We start from the raw sequence: 23,666 nt of genomic DNA, 5'->3' as shown, positions 1-23,666 counted from the left end.
TCACAGAGGGTGGAAGGAGGTGATCCTTCCCCTCTGCTCTGCACTGGTGAGGCCACCCCTGGAGTGCTGGGTCCAGTGCTGGGCTCCCCAGTACCAGAGAGACAGGGACTTACTGGAGAGAGTCCAGCAAAGGGCCACGAAGGTGAGGAAGGGACTGGAGCATCTCTGCTACGAGGAGAGGCTGAGAGAGCTGGGACTGTTCAGCCTGGAGCAGAGCAGGCTCAGGGGCATCTCATCGGTGTGTATGAATACCTGGAGGGAAGGTGCAGAGGGGACGGAGCCAGGCTCTTCTCAGTGGTGCCCAGGGACAGGACCAGAGGCCGTGGGCACCAACGGGCACACAGGAGGGTCCCTCTGAACATCAGGAAACACTTTTCCACTGTCAGGGTGACCGAGCACTGGCACAGGTTGCCCAGGGCGGTTGTGGAGTCTCTATCCACAGAGATACTCAAAAGCTGCCTGGACACAGTCCAGGGCAACCGGCTCTGGGTGGCCCTGATGGAGCAGGGGGTTGGACAAGGTGACCTCCAGAGGTGCCTGCAACCTCAACCAGCCTGTGATTCTGTGAATTATATTTTCAGGAATTTCCTCAGCCATAACAGAGAACTTCCCCATCCTTAACAACAGCTGAGGTATGGATTATTAATTACCTCCAGTGGAAAAATCGAGCCTTTAAGAAAAAGCACCAGCTGGGATCATGCTAAAACTGCAAGTGGTACACCAGAGCACCGCAGAGACATGGTGGGCTGGGAGCTGCTCCCTTGGATCTTCCCCTGTCTTCTGGCATTTCCCAGGGCAAGCGTTTAAGAGGTTAACAGCACTGCAGAAAGTATTTGCTCCATATACACACAGGAGCACACTCAGTAACACCCTTTGCACGGGCAGGTGGCCCAGCGGAGAAAGGCAAACACACACGCCTCTTCCCTTCCAAATCTGACTGTTCCAGAGGAGGCATTGCCTGGAATAAACCAGGGCCCACAAAGTCCTCCTAGGCTCTGCTGCAGCATGGGGTGAGGTTTGGAATGGACCGTGGTATTTATCAACATCTCAAAACAGGATGAAATGTCCTTCCATGCAGTAAGAGGCTGTTCGTGTTTCAAAACAGCAAATAGATTCTGTGAAGACAAGAGATTGGAGGGAGAAGGGCAAGAGAGCAGCAAGCTGCCTTCAGCTTTATGTTCAGCCACAGCTAACAAAGCAGAGACACTTGGGCTGGGTGTCACCTGCTGTCCCCAGGAGTGTCACTGCCACCGGGACTAGCTCTTGGGCCTGTGGATCTGCTCAGACCCACTGGTGGAGAGAATGAGCAGTTGCCAGTGATCTCATGTGCCACCCCAAAGGGCTCAGGGTGACACCATCCAAGCTCAGTGCTGAGGCCAGAAGGCAGCTCCGACTGGGCGCAGACCCCCAGCCACCACTGAGAGAGGCACAAAGGGGACATCCGCATCCCACCTTCCACTCTGCTGCCGTAAGCCACTGCTACTGATAGCGCCAGCCCTGCTGCAGCATCCAGCCCTGCACAGAGTTAGGGCATAACACAGGATATTCTTCCACAAGTACAAGTTATACTTATAAGCAGGTGGAAACATCCAAAGAGGATTGATACATGATCCCAAAATATTTCAAAATGTCCAGTCTTTTATCTTCTTTTATAAGTAGTCAAGAAATAAATCCAGAACCTGTCCTAGACCATGTGGAGCATCCTCTCTGTAGCCTGGGCTGTTTGTCCTGCGTCCTGCTAGGCTGGACTAATGCCCTCCATGCTGCAGGACCCTTACAAGGACTGCAGCGGTGTCATCTTCAGGCTCCAGGACAGCATGTGTTTGAGAAACACCAGAAGGAACATGGTCAAGCGTTCACCCTGGAAGGGGCTTCCAACCTCTGTGCGTCCCAGAGAGGATCCCTTGGGAAAGCCAGGGAAGATCAGTCCCACTCCCTGTCTCTGCTGGACACTGCTGGGTCACGCCCGGGCAGCGCCTCGCACCACAGCCCCCCAGCCGGGACCAGTCAGCCCAGTGGGACCTGCAGCCACACCAGTACAGAACTTGCCCAAAGAGATAAACACCTGCACGTCCTTTTTTTAAATTTTTTGGTAAGATATCCCCACTGTTGGGCGTAGTGCCTTGCCTTGAGAAAAAATACTTTGCTGCACATAACTGTTACAGTCCCGAAACGACCCACAGCGGGCCCGCCGTCCCCCCGCGGGGCGCCGGGCAGGCCGGGCAGGCAGCCCCCGGCCCCCTCCGCTCCGCTCCGCTCCCCGCCGCCAGGCCGCAGCCCCCACCCCCCCCGCCGCGGCCCGGCCGGCACCGTCCCCCCGCCGCCCGCCTTGGCCAGGCCGCGGCAGCGCCGGGCGTAGGCCGCCCCGCCCGCCTGAGGTGGCTTTCGATAAAAGGCGGCAATGGCGGGGCGTCCCTCCCCCGCCGGGCCCGGGGCCGCCCTGGCTGCAGGGGCGGCGCGGAGCGGGCCCGGCCCCGCTCCCGCCCGCGGCCGGCCCCGCTCGCCCGGCCGGGGCCTCGCCTGTGGGGAAAATCGAAAGCGGCGAGCCCGGGCGGGGAGGCGGCCCCCGGGCTGGGCAGTGCCCGCCCGCCGCTCCTTACCTCCACGGCGGGGCCCGGCGGCCCGGGCCCGGCCAGGGCCCTTGCTCTGAGCCGCAGCGGGGCTGCCCGGCCCGGCGTTCGCTGCGCAGAGCCGCGTTACGGCTGGGCCGCCGCCGCCGCCGCGGCGCCCGCACGGCCCGGCCCGGCCCGGGGCTGGCGGGGCTGCGAGCAGGGCCGCACCGGGCGGGGGTGGGGGGGGTGGGGGGCTCGGGCGGCAGAGCCCGCGGCGGGAGGGGCGCTGGGCCGGGCCGCGTGTGAGTGTGCGTGAGTGAGTGTGTGTGCGCGTGTGTGTGTGTGTGCGCGGGGGGGAGGGGGCGGTAATTGGGCAGGTTGACAATGCATGTACTTAATGAGCGCCGTCGCCATGGCAACCCGTGTGTTCCTCCACGCCGCAGTGGCAGTGTTGAATCCCGCCGCAGGATTTCGGGGAGCTGCCTGGCGGCGCGCGGAAGGCGGGGGGGGGGGGTCGCCATCGCAACGCCCGGGCCGCGGAGCCCCCCCCCCCCCCCGCCAGGCCGGGCGCCCCAAGGCCGCCACCCCTTCGCTCCTCCGCCCCCTCCCGTGGCAGCGGCTGGCGGGCGCGGAGCCGCTCGTCCCCACAGCCCTGAGGAGCCCGGGGCTGGCACTGGTCACCTTAAGGCAAATGTGGAGCTCCGGGGTCCCAGCGTCCCCCATCCCCGCCTTGCACGGGGGCTGTGAGGTGGCTGAAACACAATTTTCCACTGTTTTTCTCTCTTAGGTTATATGGGGCAGAGGGGCTTGAAAGCCAGAAGCTGCTTTTTCTTGAAGTTAGGTTAATAACTAATATTAACCTAACCCCCCTCAGAGAGCAGTCGGACTACATCACTGATGGTAACGTGTCCTCCTCGCGTTAGCAGCCAAGAGGCCCCAGAGACCAAACCAGTTCCCCAGGCCTTGTCAGGGACATAGACAGGCATGGGCCGGCCCAGCGAAGCGGGGGAAGCCTCTCCTCCTCAGCACTCATACCACAGGCTCAAAGAATAACCGGAGAACGTTAACATGAAATCCCCAAGATCCCTGGGAAGCGAAAGGATCGCTCGAACTAATTCTCTGGAGGAAATGCAGGACTTGTTCTTGCACAGTGCTGAGTAGTGCTTCCTAAGCGCCCTGGTCAAAAACCAGGGCAGTTTACCTGCCCACCCTTTAGTATTTTATGGCCACACAAGAAGTGTGCCTTTTAGACACTTACACAACGTCTGTCCCACTTATCCACAGAAGGTGGGAGTGGAAGGAACCAAGACTGGAAGCAGAAGGACCAAAAATGCACAAAAAGCTGCTGAGAACGGCACTCGACACGTGTTGGACCTGCTGGCGAGAGGCGACTGCCTGCTCACTCTGCGGGCCAGCTCCTGCCCTGCCGAACCCAGGGCAAGGAGCGTTCTTGCTCGCTTTGGGGAGTGCAGGAATAAGCTCTTTGTTTCTACTGTGAGTAGCTGCCCGTTTTTTATCACCTTGAGTTTTGTACTCCGAAATTTTTAATACATTAAAAAAGATGAAGTCAAAGACTCTGATGAAGCAATTAGATCCTGAAAATCAGGAAGTAAGTAACAGGTATTTCCTCTGCTGTTACTGCCTTCTTCCCCCTTTTCAAATAAACCTTCAGTGGCACAGTATAGAAAAAGGTCTTCCCATATAAATCCTTCTATGCTGCAGTGGGAGTTTCAAATAGATTCTAATCAGGAGTAGAGTGAAACTCAGTCACTTGAAAAGCAACCCAGCACTCGCCTTCTGCCATCGGTTCCCTGTTCCTAGCTATGCTTGCCATAAAAAAATCATGAATTCAGAATGATGAATTCCTGGGAAACAGCTACTTAAGGCAAAAAAGAGGAGGCATCCCTGGCTTCCCAGCGAGCCTCAGGCTGATGTAATACCAGGCCATTTCTCCCTCCTGTGCCTCAACTTCCATTTCCACAACCTCTGTTGTAAAGCACCTTAACTTATACGTACAAACTGGAGGATGAGAGGCTGGAGAGCAGCCCTGCGGAAAGAGATCTGGGGGCCTGGGTTGATGGCAAGTTGAACAGGAGTCAACAGTGTGCCCTGGCAGCCCAAAGGGCCAGCCCTGTCCTGGGCTGCATCAAGCACAGCATCGCTAGCCGGTCGAGGGAGGTGGTTGTCCCACTCTACACCGCACCGGTGCGGCCCCACCTCGAGTACTGTGTGCAGGTTTGGGCGCCTCAATACACGAAGGACATCAAACTACTGGAGTGTGTCCAGAGGAGGGCGACCAAGATGGTGAAAGGTCTCGAGGGCAAGACTTACAAGGAGCGGCTGAGGTCACTTGGCTTGTTCAGCTTGGAGAAGAGAAGGCTGAGGGGTGCCCCCATCGCAGTCTGCACCTTCCTCAAGGGGGGCAGCGGAGGGGGAGCTGCTGATCTCCTCTCTCTGGTGACCAGCGATAGGACACGAGGAAATGGAATGAAGCTGCGTCAGGGGAAGTTCAGATTGGACATTAGGAATAGGTTCTTCGCTGGGAGGGTGGTCGGTCCCTGGAACAGGCTCCCCAGGGAAGTGGTCACGGCACCAAGCCTGTCAGAGTTCAAGGAGCGTCTGGATGACGCTCTTAGTCATGCGATTTAGTGTTAGGTAGTCCTGCAAGGAGCAGGGAGTTGGACTCGATAATCCTTATGGGTCCCTTCCAACTTGAGATATTCTGTGATTCTATGAACTTCTGTTTATTTAAACTTAGCTCTTAGTAATGCTTATATTATTTAATTTATTCTGACATGGCTTATCAGACTTCACTATGCCATTAATACCACTAGACCTAATGAGTGCAGACTGCAGCAGGGCTGTGCTTAACAAGAGATGCTCTGGGACACGGATTCATCCCCATGCATTCTGCCATTCACAGGATGGCAGTATCTGCAGGTGGTTGTGCCTGCCACTCCTGTCCTCACCCACAGTCATGTCCCATGCTCGTTTGACCCAAAAGCCTGATAGAGACTTTACAAAACATGAAACAACAGGAGTAAGTTTGAAGTACAAATTGGCATCCGTAGCTTTTATTCCCATGGGGCAAGTCACTGCAGTTCTGTGCCTCAGTTTCACGCTCTCCAGGGGGCTTTCGTGCATGGAGAACTACAAAACAATTCTGCTCTGGATTGTCAGATGTACATAGGTGGCACCTGAATTATAGCAAATGGTGGCTTACACTTTCAGCTCACAGAGCAACAGTTTTTAATTGTCAGCAAATAGACCCAGATGAGGTAAGTGGAGAGGCTCTTTCAAAATCTTTTCTCCTGCCTCCCCAGCTCCTGTCAGCACTTACTCCACGCTGAGTGGCATGGTTGTACCAGAGAGTTGAGCAGAACAGGAGATGCCCCCCCAGGGCAGCTGTTGCACCCCGCCGTTGCCCCCCAGGTTAATTGTACAGCGGCATTGCTGCGCCACTGTGATCACGAGAGACTACTTGCTGTATTATTTTCCTCTCATGTTGGTGCTGAGCAAGGATGCTGACAGCTGACACTGAGCAGAACAAGGAACACAAACGCTGTGCAGGGGAAAGCTTTTTGCACTTTACTCATTTCTAGGAGAAACATTGCTCTTCGACTAGCAGATTGACTGGGTGCAACTGTATTTTGTGATTACACCAAGCAGATGAGATGTGATCTATTTAACACCTACTGACTTAACGGCACTAACTTTTCTTGTTCACATTTACAGGATAATCCTGTTCCAGGAGCTGCACACACCAGTAATAAATTTGCCCAAGTAATTCCCCCCACAACTCCATCCACATGACAGCACAGGCTGCATCGTCCAGTCACCCACAGAGCTTTCCCTCCACTATTTTCAGCATTTTGGACTGAAATGACTGTACTTAGTTCTTGCCCAAAGGCAAAACATTGGAGCAAAACTTAAGCTTTTGCTTTTAAAATGAGTAAAAATACTAATTTTTAAAAATGAGTATTTGAGATATTCTAAATTAGACCACCCTGCAGAAGTCACTTTCTGTGAACAAGAGGATGTAGCCCTTGAGCCAGGGAACCACCCAGAATCACGTCCAAAACTTGAGTATTAGTACGAACTGTTGTGAAGTACATCCCGAAGCATGCATTAGCTGTAGACATCTTCCTATTGCCACTGCTTTTTCAGTGGTACAGATCATACCAGCTGCTCTGATCCATTCCTTCTTATATAGGAGTGCACCGATGTTCATCCAACCAACTTAGACACGTTATTGACAGGTGTAGCTACAAGGGTAGAAGTTTATGAGCCACTTCAGAGCAGTTTGTTTATTTCAGTTTTTTATTGGATTATGAAACAACTGAAACTTCCCCTCCAACATCTACATACACATTTAGCAAAAATAATAATGCGTGAAGAAGCTTTGAGAGTTAAGAGCCCACATTCTGCTATTTGATTCTTTCCACCTAACCACAAAACAAAACATGGGGGAAAAGGGCTGATCACAATGTTAACAGATACCGTTATGATCCCAAGAACAGATAGTTAAAATCCTTGAACTGTTAATAGCTGCCACTATGCAAAGCAATATTTGTATTAGTTTTGCTTCTCACCTTTTAAAGTAATGCATTCCCATTCACATTAAATAGACACTACAAAGCGCACAAGAAACACAGCAAAGATCTGCGAATTGTGTCGCAGGAACTTTACCTTCTGATCAACAACATTTGAACTTCGCATCTTTCAAACGATCACAGCATTTTGCATCATCTCTCAAGGACATACCGAACATCAGCTCAGCTAAATTTCCAGGATTTCCAGGCTCCCGAACCAAATTCCTACTTTCCCAGCTTTTGCTCTTTGACTTATGTAACTGCTCTGGGGACATCATGTGGATGTTACAATGCCTGAACTAGATTTAAGTAGGAATTGGAAACAGTTCAAGTTATTCCATGTGTGAATAAATCCAGCAATCATGTTTTAAATGCTTCTCCCTATTGCTCATGCAAAGACAGTTACAATCTTGTTTGGGACAAGTAATCTCCCAATTGTAAATGGACTCTCAACCCATGAAATTTAGAGGTACCAACGTTATAGTAGGAAAAAGGAGTGTCACCTATTCTAGCCACTCAGTTTCACTCTAAGCATAGTAATATTGCTAGGTGAGATACTTATTTAGTGTACATCAAACACAAAAGTTGTGCTCTTCCTTACAGCAAGCCAATGTACCGTACCGTTTTCTCTTAGTGATGTAATGTAAATGGCCATTTCAAAGGGTATGTTTTGTGCCAACACGTTTTAAATCCTCTTGGTCTCAGTGCATCTCCTGCTCTTTTTTAAGCAATGATTTCTGAACACTTGGCATGAAACAGGCCTGTATGCCTATTAAAGCATGCTGCATTCTTTTCCATGGTGGCACAGGGACCCGCTGAAGCACAACCAGTTGCATGGACTCAAAAAGTAGTGTTATCAGCTTCTGAAAATCGCATGCTGTGGATGCAGAAGCTAAGGCAAGCTTTTCTGGGCCTCGGCATCAGAGAGGAAGTAAGCATCTCTATTCATCTGCCCCCTTCACTGGCTTTGGGGACAATCAAATTACCTTCCTTGCCAGCTAGATGCTCACCGTAGTCCCCAAACTCTAAAGCACCACCTCATTTCGTGCTTCAGGACTGGAGTCCGTCACCTACCTAGATCAGGAATAATCACATTTTGCAGCTTGCTTCCTCACCAGAGCAGGTGCATTCAGGATTTGTTCTCCATCAAAGCACTGAGCTAGAAGCCAAAGCATGGAAGAAAACCCCTTTTTGAGCTGGGAAAAAGAATTCTTTTATGACCTCCTGACATGGGCAGCGAAGGAGACTAAGTTCAAAGCACACAAATGATGGCTCACCCAGAAAACTCTGAGCAAGAATGAATTCTGCTCAATGGCACATTTCCCCATTTGTGCGTGACAGACAGTGTCACTGCCGTCCAAGGCAAACGGTGCAAGGAAGATTTCGATTCACTTCCAAGGCTACAGGTGGCTTCACGAAGAGCACTCCGACTCACCACCTACATGAAATAGAAACACTTTCCTCCTATCTGCCAGGGTTTAAGTGAGACGCACTAAAGGGGAGAAGTGTTTTCACCATCTAACTTTAAAGCAGGTATTTTACATCACATGAATCGCCGATTTAAGGACGGAACTTGCATTTATGTCAAACACCAAAATACAGGGAGGGACGCTTTTTTAAATACAGGAAAAGGCTAGGAACAGACTCCAAATACAGCCCCAGATTCTAAGTTTCACTTTCATTTAACAGCAGAGTGTTGACTTCTCCTTCACAATTTGCTATAGGACACTAACATTTTAAGTCAATCTTGCACTCCACATTTGATGAGAAGGCATGTTTCTCTCTTGTCTTTTTAAGAACAAATTTATATTGGTTATACCAAATGCAGAAAAAAAATGTGTCAGGATGCCCAATATTAAAGCACATCCCTGAAAAGATGGCTCCACAGTTAGGTTAAAAACTGAGATAGGAGCAATGCCAGATGGTTTTGCCATCGACAATTGCTACTACTGCAGGCCAATGCAAAGCACATGCTACAGCTGCAAAACGCAGCAAGCACATGCGTCTTCTATGGTCTTTTACTCTTCTATGAAGTTTAAGACATTTATCCGAACCATGCTTTTTTAACTCCTACAAGAGATCCCACAAATAATCACACTTGTGATCACAAATACACACCAGACAGTGTCTTCCACTTCTACAAAAAATGGTGCTGACAGAGCTAGAGGGATTATGGTGTTTAGGTTTTGTTGGTGGGTTCTTTAAGGAGTTATCGCAAGCCTCGCACTTAACTGCACTGGCTCAGTATCTGGCAGTACTGAAATCCTGCTAGCTTTCCAGAGGAAACAAATCCAGAAGGATGCAAGTCATGCCAAGGAATTCCTGCTTCATTTGTACAGTAAAAGGCCATTTCTCTTTTGCATAGCAGCCAAGGGAGACATCGCATGTGGCTCCAGTAACAGAAAAACAAATCGGTATTTAAGGGAGTTACAGGCAGGTTGGTTAAATCCAATCTAGGCCCTCCCTGTAAGTAATTCATGAATAAAGATGACTTCAAACATAACCATTGTCATAACAACCTCATTTCAGAAAGCTAAGAATATAGCTGGTAAAAGCCATCGCTATGCATCGTTAACCAAGATTGGGGTGCTATCAGCTAGTGTAAGGCCAAGACATTCTCATGCTGGCACTGGAAATCAGTTTTAGAAACAAACTGTTATTTGTATCTACAAGCATGTGCAAAAAAGTAATTAACATCTTGTTTTATTACTGCAAAGATACACAGAGATACTAAAAATACACCTATATACCTTTTAATCTACTGAGCTCCGAGCTCAATTCTTGTCTCGAGGAGTGCAACGTGGATTTTACTGAAGAGCCCTGGAGGCTAATCAAAGACGAGCAGTTCTCCCTGAAGTCTGACCTACTCCACGATCAGCATAAATAAAATCAAGGGGGCATAATGCTTTTACGTCAACAAGTTTAAGGGAGGTCAATATTTCCGCAAGTGTAGCTTAGGGCTGTAAACCTGCATTAAACTATTCTTGCACAGTCTGACCTCTGCAGAAAGTCCCCAGTACTCCCCCACATTTGAAATCCAATGCAGAGAAGCTATTACCTGCAGTGATCGCAACTACAGCATATAATTTTTCTAGCCATTATGCTAAATTACACCTTAAGTAAAACAGCTTCAGTTTTTAAAAGAAAATTACTTATCACAAATTAACTAAACACAGGAGTCACCTCATTCCAGGTGAAGAGAATAGAACTTCAGTACTAAACGCACTCTGCAGAAGTGTGGATTTAGTCATGCCAGAAATACCTGCAAGGCTCCATGGTTGTATGAACAATCACGGGGAAGCTTGGCTTGGCAGCTCAAATACAGCTGCTTTTCCATGCTTGGGACAGAAACAGCACGGAAAAGTGTACAATGTAAAAGCAACAGTGACCCGATCTGATGGCAACACAAGCCATGTAATCACTTCCATTCAGGTTCCATTAGGAATGCGAGCTTATCGGGCAAAACGAACTTTACTCATCCTGGGATCGCTTCTTGCACTAACACATCTGCTCACATGCAACACGCAAAACCTCAAGCTTTCTAGATCTGATCAGGAAACAGTAAGAAACTGAGTATTAGTTTTCAAGAGACCTGTTTAGATCATAAAGCAATCCCAGGAAAGAAAAGCTGGCATCAAGTCGCATTTGAACATGCATTTGATGTGCTCCTGGTGCCCGACCCAATTCATTTGAATGGATGTGTAAAATCCTGACCAGTCAGAGGTGCTGCTTTCACATCCAGTCACGCCTGAAGAAAGGACAACGTACTGGGACAAACGGTGCTCGGTTGGCTAGCTGGTCTCAAGCACAAAACCAAGTGCATTTCAAGAGCTCCCAAGTCTCCTACTAAAACAAAGAAGTTACTCCAGGAAAAGAGGTAAGTAGGATAAATTGTGATTTCCCCAGCATAAGAGGCAGAAAAAGAATGCCATTACACTGCAATGAACACAAGAGTTTGAGTCACCAATTTAATTTTATACAAGTCAAACTACACGTTGTATAAAGAGTACAAGGCAGTTCTAATGCTTGCTATTGCATGTTACAAAAATCAATTTAGCTATAAAGGGGAATTTTTGGGATGAGTCCTATTCCACAATTTAAGTGAATTGGCAACTGTGGTTTAGCAAAGCCTTTGTTAAGACTAGAACTCTAGCTCCAAGAGATTACATTTCCAATAAAGTTCAGACTTACACACAACAGGATTATAGTTCTCCTAGTCTGAAGCAAAATGTTAACATAAATGAGTCAAAAGGGAGGGAAGAGTTTTATTTACCTAAGTTTTCATATCCAATAGGTATTTAGAGGCTGACAAACCATACAACATACTAGTGACTTGGACCACATCCAAGAGACACGTTAACTGTCTGACAGTGACACTTGATATTCAAGCAAAAAAAATGTCAGAAAGCTTTCATTCTTTCAAGTTTGAAACATAGGATTTTTCAGCAATACTGTACGATACAGGTTCCAGAGTACCTTTATTACCTTTAATACAGTCACAGTACGGGGGGGAATGTTCTTTTGGCAAGTTAAGATACAACACAAATGCTCCAACTTGAGTTTATTGCTGGTCTAAAATCTTCCTAGTATTGTTACCGGTTTATATAGTTTGCAGCCTGCTTCCACAAATTAAGATAAACCAGAGAATTATCTGACCTGCCCAGCAAGGCAATCCTGCCTTTGGTAGCAAGCTGTAACCTATTAAGCTAATGATACCCATAGTTCTAAAACCATGAAAAAAATAGGAAAAAATGATACTTTCAAAAAAGCCCAGATTTAAGCCTGTTTATATTCAGTTTATTTTTAATATAAAAACCACTTTGCACTTAAGAGTAGTTAAGTTACTCCTGCGGAAATGCTATAAAATCAAACTTTTAGCTGAATTTCTACAAAAGGGGCACTTTCCCTGCTTTGTACCACCATCCGATCTCGTATTTTCAAATTTGGGATACAAATTAAGCTTTATGCCTCATTACTTAGTTCTTAGGCCATTCATTCCTGCAAGAGAAAAAACCAACTTCTGAAGTACTAACATAACACTAATGGCCTGACAAGTAGGAAAATGTTCCGTAATAGTGTGCAATGTAAGAGGAGAGTTCTAGTCTTAATCTCTTGAACTAGATCTTGATCGTGAGCGAGATTTTGAACGAGATCTGGAGCGGGACCTCGATGCAGCTCTTTTGGGTGGTGACTCTGAACGAGCCTTGGCAGATGGCTGCTGCTGCGGAGAATTGGAACGAGACCTACTCCTTGACCTGGACTTAGACTTAGCATCTCCTTTACCATTTTCTTTGGGAGATCGAGACCTGGACCTGGATCTGGACCGAGACTTCTCAGACTTCTCCTTGGATCTGCTGTGAGAGCGTGAACCCCTGTCAGACTTGGGTTTCGATTTGCTCTTTGATCTAGACTTCCTGCTTTTAGATCTGGAACGTGAGCGGTCTTTGCTTCGTGACCTGGATTTAGATCTTTCAAAGAGAGACAGAGTTTATTCCGCATGAACTGAAGCGTACTTACAGCAGTTTTAAATATCTATCAATTAATGAGTAGCAATTCCTGTACTAACAGAAAACAATGTATCACTTACCGCGAACGGCTTTTGGAGACGCTACGGGACCTGCTGCGGCTGCTCCTACTTCTACGACTTCTGCTTCTAGACCGTCTTCTAGATCGTGACCTAGAAACATTTAACATGTAATTTGTCCCTTCTTCTTTGTCTGGTGTGCCCTGCTATGCTATCTAACAGAGAAGAACTTGTCAAAAACAAGTATGGCCACATCAAGACATACTATGAATCCACCTAGGTACGATATACTGTCAGTGACTTACATCTGATGTTTCACGTGAAAAACTCTCAAACCTGGCTTTGCTGTATTACGTAGAATAATTCCTTCTACATTCTCAGGCATCACCCTATTCCTAGAGTCTCAACTGAAGGTAACTATTGCAGGTAGGGCTACCTATACCCATTCTTAGTGTAAGTAGTCTTGATGCAGAGACTGACGTGTCCCAGAAGTTACCTTGACCTGCTGCCAGAGTAAGATCGCCTATGGCTTGACCGTGGCTTGTCTTCAACCAGCCTGATCTTCCTTCCATTTATCTCTGTGCCATCCAGTTTGTCCAGGGCACGCTTCATGTCCGAGTAAGATCGGAACTCAATCACTCCTTCATTTGTACGTTCTTTGTGAGCATCTGCATAGGTTACCTCACCAGCTTGCCTCATGAAATCCTTTAGGGAGTAGATGAAGAATTACATAACCATTCCACATGCTTATGCTCCGCAAGTACATTAGCTTAAGACAAGTCTGAGCAAATGCAAGAAGCATTAACTGCGTGTAAACATTCATGCACAAATATGTCTCAATTACTTCTACCTAAATCAAAATGAACATTGATATTACAGGAAGTTATTGCTTCCTGCTAGTCACAACAGGCTCTATGATAGAACATTAATACATACTTTTAAATCCTGCCAACTACAGCGACTGGAAAGGTTTTCAACAATCAGTCTGTACTCTGTACGAACAGGCGGTCCGTATTTATCTCTTCCAGATTGTCTCCGACTGCTATATCCGCCACCACCCCCACCTTTATTGTACAAAGAAATAAAGTTAGATCGTCTCCTAGCATGAAGAAAACTAAATGTTCTGAAAAAGTTAGTTAAACAGTTATATTTACTGGAGTAGGACTTTATTTCTCTAAGCCTCCAATAAACTTTGCAATTTTGCCATGATCTATATTAATGGCAAATCAAACAGACTAAAATCCTACAAGTCTGTGCTCCTAAGATCTGTTAGAGAGTGACTGCTCCTTATTAGATTCACCTTGCTAAGTTTTATTTTACAGAACATTGTAAAATATAAAACTTAACTGATTACATGCATTTCTACATTTTACAAAAACGTTTACTAGTTACACTAAGTACTTACATCACAGTATGAGGTTTTTGGTGGTGGTTTGGCCACAAAACACGCAAGGTAACAGTCACCTAGTTCAGTTTAACCAGTTTTGTCTAACCCTTGGAATCCTCACCATCACCCTGCGTCTAATGGCAAAAGGCTGCTGTCGTCATGGCTTCCGGTAAGGTCAGCCAAAGGGTCATAGGGCAAGGGTCACACAATGTATGGAAAAGCCATGGCCAATCAGGAAAGGCAGTCATCTTAGCCTCAGTGGACACAGCCTCAGCCCCACTGGTCACTTTTAAATTGAAACATCAAGGACTTGTTAAAAAGTTTGAATTGAACATGCAACAATTTTAAACAACATACATTTGATTCTTTTTAAAAAGACACAGATACCCACCCCCCAAACACGAAGCTTCTAGAGATTACTGAAAGATGAACCTTAGTACTTTTAATTACAGTACTAGGCCAGTTAAGTTCTATATAGCTCAGCTCAAGAAGCTATAAAGTTAGCTGAACATAGAAATATTTACAATATCCCCCACTTAGTACAACAGATTCCTGCTTGAAAACCTCCCCCCACCCCTTCTATATATTCAACTGAAACATTCACATGAAAGTTCACAGCTGAGTGCTTCTACCCCAATTATACAACGGTATTTATTCATTAACATTAGTGATGCAACATCACTGTTTCATCTAAATGCTCCCAAGAATACTGGAGCCCTTAAATTAGCAGAGCATATCGTTTCTAATTAACAAGAAACCCTTTCTATAGGGCCACAATTTCGCAGCCAGAATCGCTTCACATCTTTGCCCTCCTACGTTTCTTAGGGGATACCTGGGTGCACCGCTGGTGCCAGGAAAACCGCCTGCAGCACCAAGGCAGCAGATCGCTGGCTCCCAGCGATGCACCAGATATCCCCTACTACCATGCTGGCAGAGACAGCGACAGCCCACCCCCTCAGGACTCGGTCCCATCCACTCCATCACCCCCGGCTCTGCCCTGCCAACACAGCCGAGCCGCCTCCCCTCGCCTCCTGCCCCTCGCCCGAAGCAGCCGTACAACCACGCAGAAAGATGGGCCCGTACTCACTGCGACTACTGTAGCTGTACCCGTCCCTGTCGCGGCGGGGGCCGCGGGCGTGCTCCACGATCACGCGCTCCCCGCACAGATCCTTGCCGTTCAGCTCGTAAACGGCATCGTCGGCGTCTCGGGAGTCCTCGAACTCCACGAAGCCGTAACTGGGGGAAGAAGAAAGGCCCCCTCAGCCGCCAGCCCGGCCCCCCCCCCGCCCCGACCCACCGGCGGCTCCCGGGGCAGAGGGGTCGCGCGAGCCGAGCCGGGACAATGGGAGCCGGCCCCGCCGCAGCGCCCCCGCTCCCCCCGCGCCGCCGCCATCTTGAGCCGGGCGCCACGCGGCAGCGCGGGCGGGAGCGGCCGACAACATGGGGAGGGGGAAGGGAGGGGGGCGGCGGCGGGCGCGGCCCGCCCGGCCCCGGCGAGGAGCTGGGGGGGGGGACGGGGGGGCGCGGGGCGTCCGCCGGGCGGTGCCGGCCCTTAGGCCGCGGGACGGCGCTCACCCGTTTTTCAGGTCGACCTCGAGCAGGCGGCCATAGCCGCTGAAGAAGCGCTGGATGTCCTTCTCCCGGACGTGGTAGCTCAGGCGGCCGATATAGACGCGCGGCATGTCCGCGGCGGGGGGGGGAGGGGGAAGGGGGAAGGAGAGGGAGAGGAGAAGAAAGAGAAGGGGGGGGGAAGAGAAAGATAGAGAGAGATAGAGAGAGAAAGAGAGGCGGCGAGAGGGGCGCGGGGAGCGGCGCTGCAGGCCCGCACGCTGCCACAGCCGCGGCCTGCTCCGCAGCACAATGGCGCCCGCCGCCCGCCGCCGCTTTTATAGCGGGGGCGGGGCTCGGGTGCGGACGTTACGGCGCAGGCCAGGAGGGGACGTCATCACGCTCCCGCGAGCAGGCGGTGGCGAGGCGGGGGAGGGAGGCAGGCGGGCGGGCGGAGCAGGCAGGGTGGCTACGCGCATGCGCGGAGCTCCGTGCGTGCGCTCGCGAGGCGACAGCCTGCGCTGCGCACGCGCGGGGCGCTGGCGGGCTCCGGCGAGCTGCGCTGCTCTGCGCATGCGCAATGGCGCCTCCGGCGGCGCGTGGGAGCGGCCCTGCGCCTGGGTCGGGCGGCGGGGCCCTGCGGGCCCGGGCCTTCCCCGCAGCACTCAGCCCCGCGGGGCCCGGTGGCCGCACCGCTGTGGTGCGGTGCCCCCTTCATCGCCGCTGAGATGGTTGTTGCCCCCGCGGCTGCAGGCCAGAGCGGCCCCTCAGCCGCCGTCCGGCTTTGTCAGTCTGCTCCGGGCGGGGCCGCTTCGCCCGGGTCTGCCTGACGGCTGGATGGGACCGGGCTCTGACGGGGAAGGCGGGCGGCCTGGCTGGTGGCGGCGCGTCTGCATGCAGCCCGTGTGCCATAGCCCAGGGTCAGTCAGAGCAAAGCCCTGGGGTCGGGGAGCCGCGCCTCGGCCTCCTTACGTACCTGGCGGGTCCCTCACAGGCTGGGCGGCCCAGAGACCTCTGTCTGCGGGTGGCTTTCTAGACACGGTTACACGGGAGCAATCCTACTACCGGCCGAAAGCTACCGAGTTCTGTGTCCTGGTTTCCGTTTAATATATGTTCTGAATTAGAAAAATCCTCCCAGTATGTTAATAAAACCAGTGTCTCAGTCTGCTGGGCTTTACATTGTAACACTATTTCATAGTGTATACTATGATTTGTGTATTTCCTATAAACCATAAATGTAATTATATTCTAATACATGTAACATTTTTATATTGTATACTATCCAATTTAAATATTTAAGGTGGAGAGGCCACGTTTACTGCTGGATTTTTCCCAGCTGCATGGACAGCAGCTCGTGTTCCCCTAATGCTTCGACACTGCGAGCATCAGTGTCAGTAATGCAACCCACCAAAGACACCAGGATTGCCTTCGATTTTCAGGCTGATGCCTGAGTTAATCTGTGACAAAGCAACTGCTGAGTCTGAGTTAAAGAAGGGGGGAAATCTCGTCAGTCTCATTTTTTTCTCATTTATTAAGAGCTTGATTCATACAGTACAACAGACAATGAGTGACCTCTTCCGTTACAGCGGACAGTACCTGGAAGGTTTCATGAGTTCGTTGAGTGTTTTCTGCCTGCTTTAGAAAGACTTAGGCAGGTAAGTCGCTAATTTACAGGCCTGCTGTAGTTTTTTCATACAATATCACCAGGAGATATTTCAACTTGTGGGTAAATTTAACCATTAGCCAGGCTGTAGTGTTCATCAGCTCTGTGTAGAGAATTCAAAAGACTTAATTTTGGTCCTGAATAGCACGGCACAGAGGGGAACAGCACGAGATAGGCTGTACCTTGCCCTGAGCCTACTGAAATAAAAGCTCTCCTGGAAGAGCTGGGATGTCTCTCACACTCATGGTCTTCAACTTTCAGCTGTTCTGTTTAGAGAACAAGCTCTGAAGCACCATTGCTTTCTCAGAAACAGGTAAGTGGGAAAAGTATTATAGCTATTTATTGCTAACATGTAATAGTATCTCTGAGCCTCTCCCATGAACGGCAATACCATTGCAGAGTGGTGTATGCACAGAACTAAAGGATGGCTTCTCCTACCAAAAACTTAGAATATAAAAAAATCCATTGGTTTAAGTCATTTGTGTCTTCTTTGAGATAACTGCAGGTTATAAAGTCTGATCATAAAGGTCCTCTCCCCACTACAGCTATATTCTGTTATTTTCCACTCCTGTTCTCATAAGCGGATAATGATTCACTGGCCCAAATTTTAAAAACCTTGGATATGAGCATTCATCTGAAATTGCCTGTGCTGGCACCTACGGAGTAAGAAAGCTGCATGCTAAGACTCGCTGGAAACAACCCAATTAGATAGTTCTTGCTAAAACATCCTGTGCTCGGTTGAAGATAGTATGTAAGCCTGTACTGAAGTTCAAGGATAAGAAGGAAAGCTAAGCCTGTTCTTAAGGGCTTCCCTGCAAGTGGATGCTTTTCAGGATCAGAGCCTTAAATAACTGCCTTTCCGGAAAGATCTGCACTTCTGTACTTTCCTCACAGCCCATAAAAGCTGCTCTCCCGTAGGTGATGATGCTCATTTCAATGTCTCTGCCTCTTAGTATAAGGAATTTCTTTCCCCGTTCCAACAGGGAAAAATAAATTCTTCATGACAAAAGTGCTGTCCATGCATCCTCTGAGCTCTGAGACCTCAGGTGGTGTTTACATCACTTCCTTTTCTTGGGAGAATATCCCCACACAATGCCCTAGAAATGGATGAAAAACAGTCTGTTCAGCTAAGGGCTGCATGGCGCATGAATGAGCACAGGCAGTCCCTGCACGTTCTGGCCTGTTTTTACGCAGGCAAAGAACTGAGCTTGGGACCTACCCATCCTGAGCGCTGGGATGTCAAACAGTAGCAAACAAAAGCAAACGATCGGTCCTCCTGTAATGAGACAATCAGATAAACCCACGCCCAAAAGCAACATCAAGTTGGAAAAAATCCCAAAGAGAGTGAGCAACAAAGCGGCGCAGAAGAGAGAGGGGTCGGAAAAGGGACAAATGGCACCAGGAATGCATTTGCGGGTCGAGGGAGTGTCTAGGAAGGGAAAGCGGAGACAGTTGCCCGATTCCGTCTCTGCTTGGTCTGGCTCGTTACTAGCAACAACACAGCCTGCTGATGAGGCGAGCAGAGTCGCCTGGGCCTGAGGGACCGGGGACCTCCCCAGTTCTGGACCAGTAAAGCACACATGCAGAACAGCTCTCCATCGTACATGTGCTGAGCACATGCAGTGACAGAGGAGCCGCGCGGGTATCTCCACGTGCACAGTGCCCATTTCTCCAAAGAAGTATCGGTGCCTGTGCCCCATATGCTTTTTAGAAGTATACAGAGGATGTGGCCATATAGGATGTGAAGTCCCATGTTCCGTGGGATGCAGATACACCGGCACTGGCTGGTGGGTCTTTCAGGCTTCCAAGGGCCCCCGTTATATGATGGCCCTCTCTGGGAGGACATCTCAAAGCTCTTGGCAGGTGGCAACAGAGAGAGATTTGCTGAGGCCACATGGAAAGTGAGGGAAGATTCACATTAGGGTCTTGCAGCCTTGGTTTGTTTTTCTGTTCCTATACTTGAGGAGGGATAAAGGGTCTTCAGGGTGCCTCCTCACTGGGTGCCATGCTCCGTGTCCCCCTCCAGTGCCCCCTCGAACCATTTTCAAATCCTTGATTCTCATGCCCCTGCCCTTTTTTTCACTGTTTGTCCTCCATAATCAGTTATCTGTTTTTCACATTGTTTCTTCTTCCTCTAGCCTTCTCCCACCTTGGGGGGCTTGATGGCTGGGTTAGGACCAGTCTGATGCCTAGAAGGAGAATGAGAAAACCTCCCCCTATTCCAAGGCCATTTAGGGACCTATCTGACCAGCCTTGGCTGTAATGAGAATGGCCTCAGCCCTGTGCTGTCTTATGCCTTCTCTTATGGTCTGTTGGTAACCCTGGAAGGCAAGAAGTGGCTGTAAAGCAGTGACATAGTGGCCAGAGACGAACCTCACCTCTTACACAGCCCAGGCAGGCTGGTGGATGTTGCTCAAAGGAGACACAGATAAGATCCAATTATCTTCTTCATCCTTCTGGATCAGTGGTCCCAGGCCATTTCCCTGACCTATCTCTGTCGTGTCCTATTATATTTACGCCCTTGACTTAGCAGTCCTATTCCTGACATACACGAGCACACGCAGCAGCAGGTTCAGCCTCTGCGTCAGCAGCCTTTCTCTCACACCGAGGGACATGCGTTCCTGACCCCTGGGAACCCAGGATCAATGTCTGAAACGCATTAGCTTTATGGCCTGATCCGCCAAATCAACAGGCGCTGCAGAACTGGAAATTGCAACTCTGTAGTTCAAACCTTTGGTGCTTTTTCCTGGGCACTTAAGACAAAGAGAGAAATGGAGAAAGGTAAGTATGACAGTCTTTTCATACCACTTCCACAGTGGAAGGTGGGAGGAACATCGTAAGAAGAAATTACAGTTCATCTTTTTTCCTCCTAAGGGCGAAAGGCTCTAATCTCTCGGTACAAAGGTTTGAAGTCTGTAATTGATCATAATCTGTGAGATACGAAGCAGAGCTCTGGTAACCCTTTATGGGTCTTTTATTGTTAGTCCAATAAAAAGTATCACATGTAATTTGTCTGTCTTGTTGAGGGCTAATATTCGGCTAGTGATTATTTCTTATAATCTGTTGTCAGAGGAGCCCTCGGTGTGAAATTCGTGTTCTTTGTCCAGTCTTGCCAGCAGTGGGTATGGCCATATGCGAGTATCTCACGAAAACAGTATAAAATATGCATATCATGAATTTATTATGCACCAGCTGTTTGTTGCAAGACTGGTGTCTCAGGATGCTGCTGTCAAGTGTCTGACTGTTTCTGTTACGCTTCCCTCTCCCATCACCTCAGCCTCGTCACATCTCTCTGACGGAGAACCCAGTTCTGAACCTGGGTGCTGCTCAAGAGGCAAAATGGGCAGGCTGGCTGGTTTTCTCACATTTTCCTGTGGCTCTTTGGTGTGAATCCCATAGGCGCTGACACTGGAGGCCGAGTCTGGATTCACATGCAAAACGTGGGCAAATTCAGTTCAGGTCTTTGGCAGGTGTGTCTGGGTACTGTGGTCATCAGGTATTTCGCTGCTGTGATCATACCCGTCATCATTGGGTGTTGCGCTGCGGACGTACCTGCATCTTCATTTTGTTTGTGGGAAACGGAGACTTAGGGAGACCGGAGGGTGTGAGGTCTCCCCGTGGCTGTCTGGCAGGCCCTGCCTACAAGGGTTCCTTCTTCTCACACATGGCTCCTCCTCCCCAAAATTCAGGGTCAAGGAGCATTGCAGGGGATAAAGTTCCCTTCCATAGGATGGGAGGAAGAAAGCAAACTGACAAAGAAGTGCTATCTCGGAGACAGGCCACTGCAAATCAGCGTGAGTTTTAGTCCTTCAGCTGCACCAACCTGTTAAAACATGACAGCTCCAAAAGCTATCGTCATCCAGCCACGGCACAAAGTAAAAAATGTCTCTAAGTGAGCCGAGGCATGGGAGACGTTAACAGCTCCCAGGAGCTGTTGTTCAAGCAGCTCATTCATCCGCTGTGCCTTAGCAGCTCCTTCGGAGCCGCCACGCTAGGTCAGCCCAGCCACTGACTCATGAGCATCAGTCTGGGCTTTGAACCCAAATGGGATCTCCTGACACACGTGTAGAGAACTGCTGAACTGACCGTGACTGTTTCTGTGCATTAGTGGCTAGGATGTGACTTTTTTCTACTGCTTTTTTTTGCAATATGTGAGTCAATGTCCTTATATGCCTTGTGGGTCCCCTCTGGGCATAGTCTTTGAAGCGCCCAGGTCAGGACAGCAGCCAAGCACAAATGCACGTGGGCTTTAGCGGCTTTCAGTCTCTTGCTCTCTCTTCTGCAAATGGGTTTCATCCCCCCATGGACCCTCCATCTGAGCAGGGGCACCCAGCATGGGTCTGAATGGGTGCTTATACAGCTAGGACTTACACATATGGGGAGAAATGGATATCCTTGGGCTGTGAAAGTGTTTGTTCTTCTCCCCAGTAGCACTGGCTGATGTTATGTGGACTATTGCATCTCCTGCATGGTCATAGACTCCAGCAAAAATTCCCTCTCCGCTCCAGGCGGAGGTCCTGCCTGCCTGCCCCTGAGGAAGGTCACAGGAGGAATGCCATCCATTACTGTGCTAAAGCACTAATTACACTCTGGACCCAAATTTCTTGTATTATTCAATTTGGGGACTGTATATAAAGGCCTGTCATTTCAGCTCATCCTATGTCTGTTTATGTAAAATCATTGATCTACCTATATGAAGTGCCTAGATATAGCTGGCGTACTGCTGGGTTAATAATGTGTTGTGCTGCTTTTGGCTGGGATGGAGTTAATTTTCTTTATAGCAGCTGGTATGGGGCTATGTTTTGGATTTGTGCTGGAAACAGTGTTGATAACACAGGGATGTTTTAGTTATCGCTGATCAGTGCTTACACAGAGCCAAGCCTCTTTTGCTCCTCACCCCACCCCACCAGCGAGCAGGCTGGGGGTGCACAAGAGGTTGGGAGGGGACACAGCCGGGACAGCTGACCCCAACTGACCCAAGGGATATTCCATACCATAGGATGTCATGCTCAGCATATAAAGCTGGGGGAAGAAGGAGGAAGGGGGGGACGTTCAGAGTGATGGTGTTTGTCTGCCCACGTAACCGTTACATGTGATGGAGCCATGCTTCCTGGCGATGGCTGAACACCTGCCTGCCGATGGGAGTGGGGAATGAATTCCTTGTTTTGCTTTGCTTGCGCACGCGGCTTTTGCTTTACCGATTAAACTGTCTTTATCTCAACCCACGAGTTTTCTCACTTTTACTCTTCCGATTCTCTCCCCCATCCCACGGGGATTAGTGAGTGACTGGCTGTGTGGGGCTTGGTTGCCGGCTGGGGTTAAACGACGACACACGTGTCACAGAATGCATGTGAAACCTTTGGCTGAGCTTAGACTAAAAAAGCTCTGATCTGGGATGTCTCCAAGCCTGAATCCCCAGCCTGTGCTGCCTTACGAGAATATAAAAGATGAGTGATTTTTTTTTTTTAATATGCCTCCTATCCAGCTCTTCTAGATATCCAGATATCTAGAAGAGCAGGGCAAGGGCTCCCAGCTTATTTTTCTTTCAGCGATTCTCCTGATGAAAATCCCCGATTTGATCCTGTCGCCCCCAGGCAGAACAGGGCCGGGGGATGTTAGCACGGGCTCCGATTTGGCTGGCCATAGGGCTGGTGGAGATGTTCCGCGTCGGGAAATTTTGATGAAGTTATTTTTCTTTCACTGGCATTTTCATTTTAAAAACATGTTGGGGTTGTTTTTTTTTTTTTCCTTTCCTGCCGGCCCTCGTCCCTGCCCACCGCTGTGATTCCCTGCCACGTTATTTAGCGATTGTACTGACTGCCCAGCAGAGGGGTGTAGAAACCGATATACAGGCAGCAAACTCGCTCCCATTTCCCCCATTTTCCTCTCCTGCTGCCTGGCAGGCAGCTCCTGCCTCACTGCAGCGTGGTGAGCCCTGGCAGCCTCAGGGCTGAGGACCACGGAGTCACAGGACCCCGGGGGGGGAACTCATCCCCTGAGCCACCGTGCTGGAGCCAGCCCTGCTGCCCGCAGGCAGCCGTGGGGCCGCACGGGGTCGGCGGGGAAAGAAGGAGGGCAGGGAAGGGAGGGCGATGGAGGAGATGAGAAGAAGCCTGCCAAGCCACCCAGGAGCTTGCGGTACTGTGGTCCAGTACCACTGACCTGCTCTGGGCACAGCGCCGGGGATGTGCCTTGCCCATCGCTCCCGTGCCGCAGGCAGTGCATGGACGAGCCGCCAGCCTGGCGTCTGCCAGCACGAGAGTTTCTGGCCGAGAGCGGCGTGAGGTGAAGGAAACCCCCAGGAGTGCTCTGCGGCTGCGTGAGGTCAAGGCAGGCTGTTTCAGGGCTGACAGAGGTCCCAGCCTTTCCTGGCTTTATTTGCTTGGAGTGGTGTGGGCTG

At 49.7% G+C, this 23,666-nt stretch overlaps 1 protein-coding gene across 2 annotated transcripts; it reads right to left on the bottom strand.

Annotated features, from left to right (window-relative positions):
• Nucleotides 1–11,086: 11,086 nt before the first annotated feature.
• On the bottom strand, nt 11,087–15,880 carry SRSF6 (serine and arginine rich splicing factor 6). 2 transcript variants are annotated; one of them, XM_050907153.1, is made up of 6 exons: nt 15,631–15,880; nt 15,146–15,291; nt 13,605–13,732; nt 13,165–13,373; nt 12,732–12,821; nt 11,087–12,612 (listed from the first exon to the last, which is right to left on the bottom strand). In XM_050907153.1, exons 1-6 carry the CDS (start codon nt 15,735–15,737, stop codon nt 12,249–12,251), a joined length of 1,044 nt encoding a protein of 347 aa, XP_050763110.1. In that variant the 5' UTR covers nt 15,738–15,880; the 3' UTR covers nt 11,087–12,248. The 2 variants fall into 2 exon arrangements, with proteins under 2 accessions (XP_050763110.1, XP_050763109.1); XM_050907152.1 differs by having other exon boundaries at nt 15,143–15,291; nt 15,631–15,879.
• Between the last annotated feature and the right edge of the window lie 7,786 nt (nt 15,881–23,666).

This window comes from Gymnogyps californianus, chromosome 17 (genome assembly GCF_018139145.2).
Source record: "Gymnogyps californianus isolate 813 chromosome 17, ASM1813914v2, whole genome shotgun sequence".
Classification (NCBI taxonomy): Eukaryota; Metazoa; Chordata; class Aves; order Accipitriformes; family Cathartidae; genus Gymnogyps; species Gymnogyps californianus.
This window is presented reverse-complemented; position numbering and strand designations above follow the sequence as displayed.

What these genes read in the sequence shown, in the direction of transcription:
- SRSF6 (XM_050907152.1), bottom strand. Translation starts at nt 15,737, where the DNA reads ATGCCGCGCGTCTATATCGGCCGCCTGAGCTACCACGTCCGGGAGAAG. An exon ending in GAGGTCGACCTGAAAAACGG is followed by an intron (nt 15,292 to 15,630) that starts GTGAGCGCCGTC and finishes TTCTTCCCCCAG; the next exon opens with TTACGGCTTCGTGGAGTTCG. An exon ending in GTCTCCAAAAGCCGTTCGCG is followed by an intron (nt 12,613 to 12,731) that starts GTAAGTGATACA and finishes TCTCTTTGAAAG; the next exon opens with ATCTAAATCCAGGTCACGAA.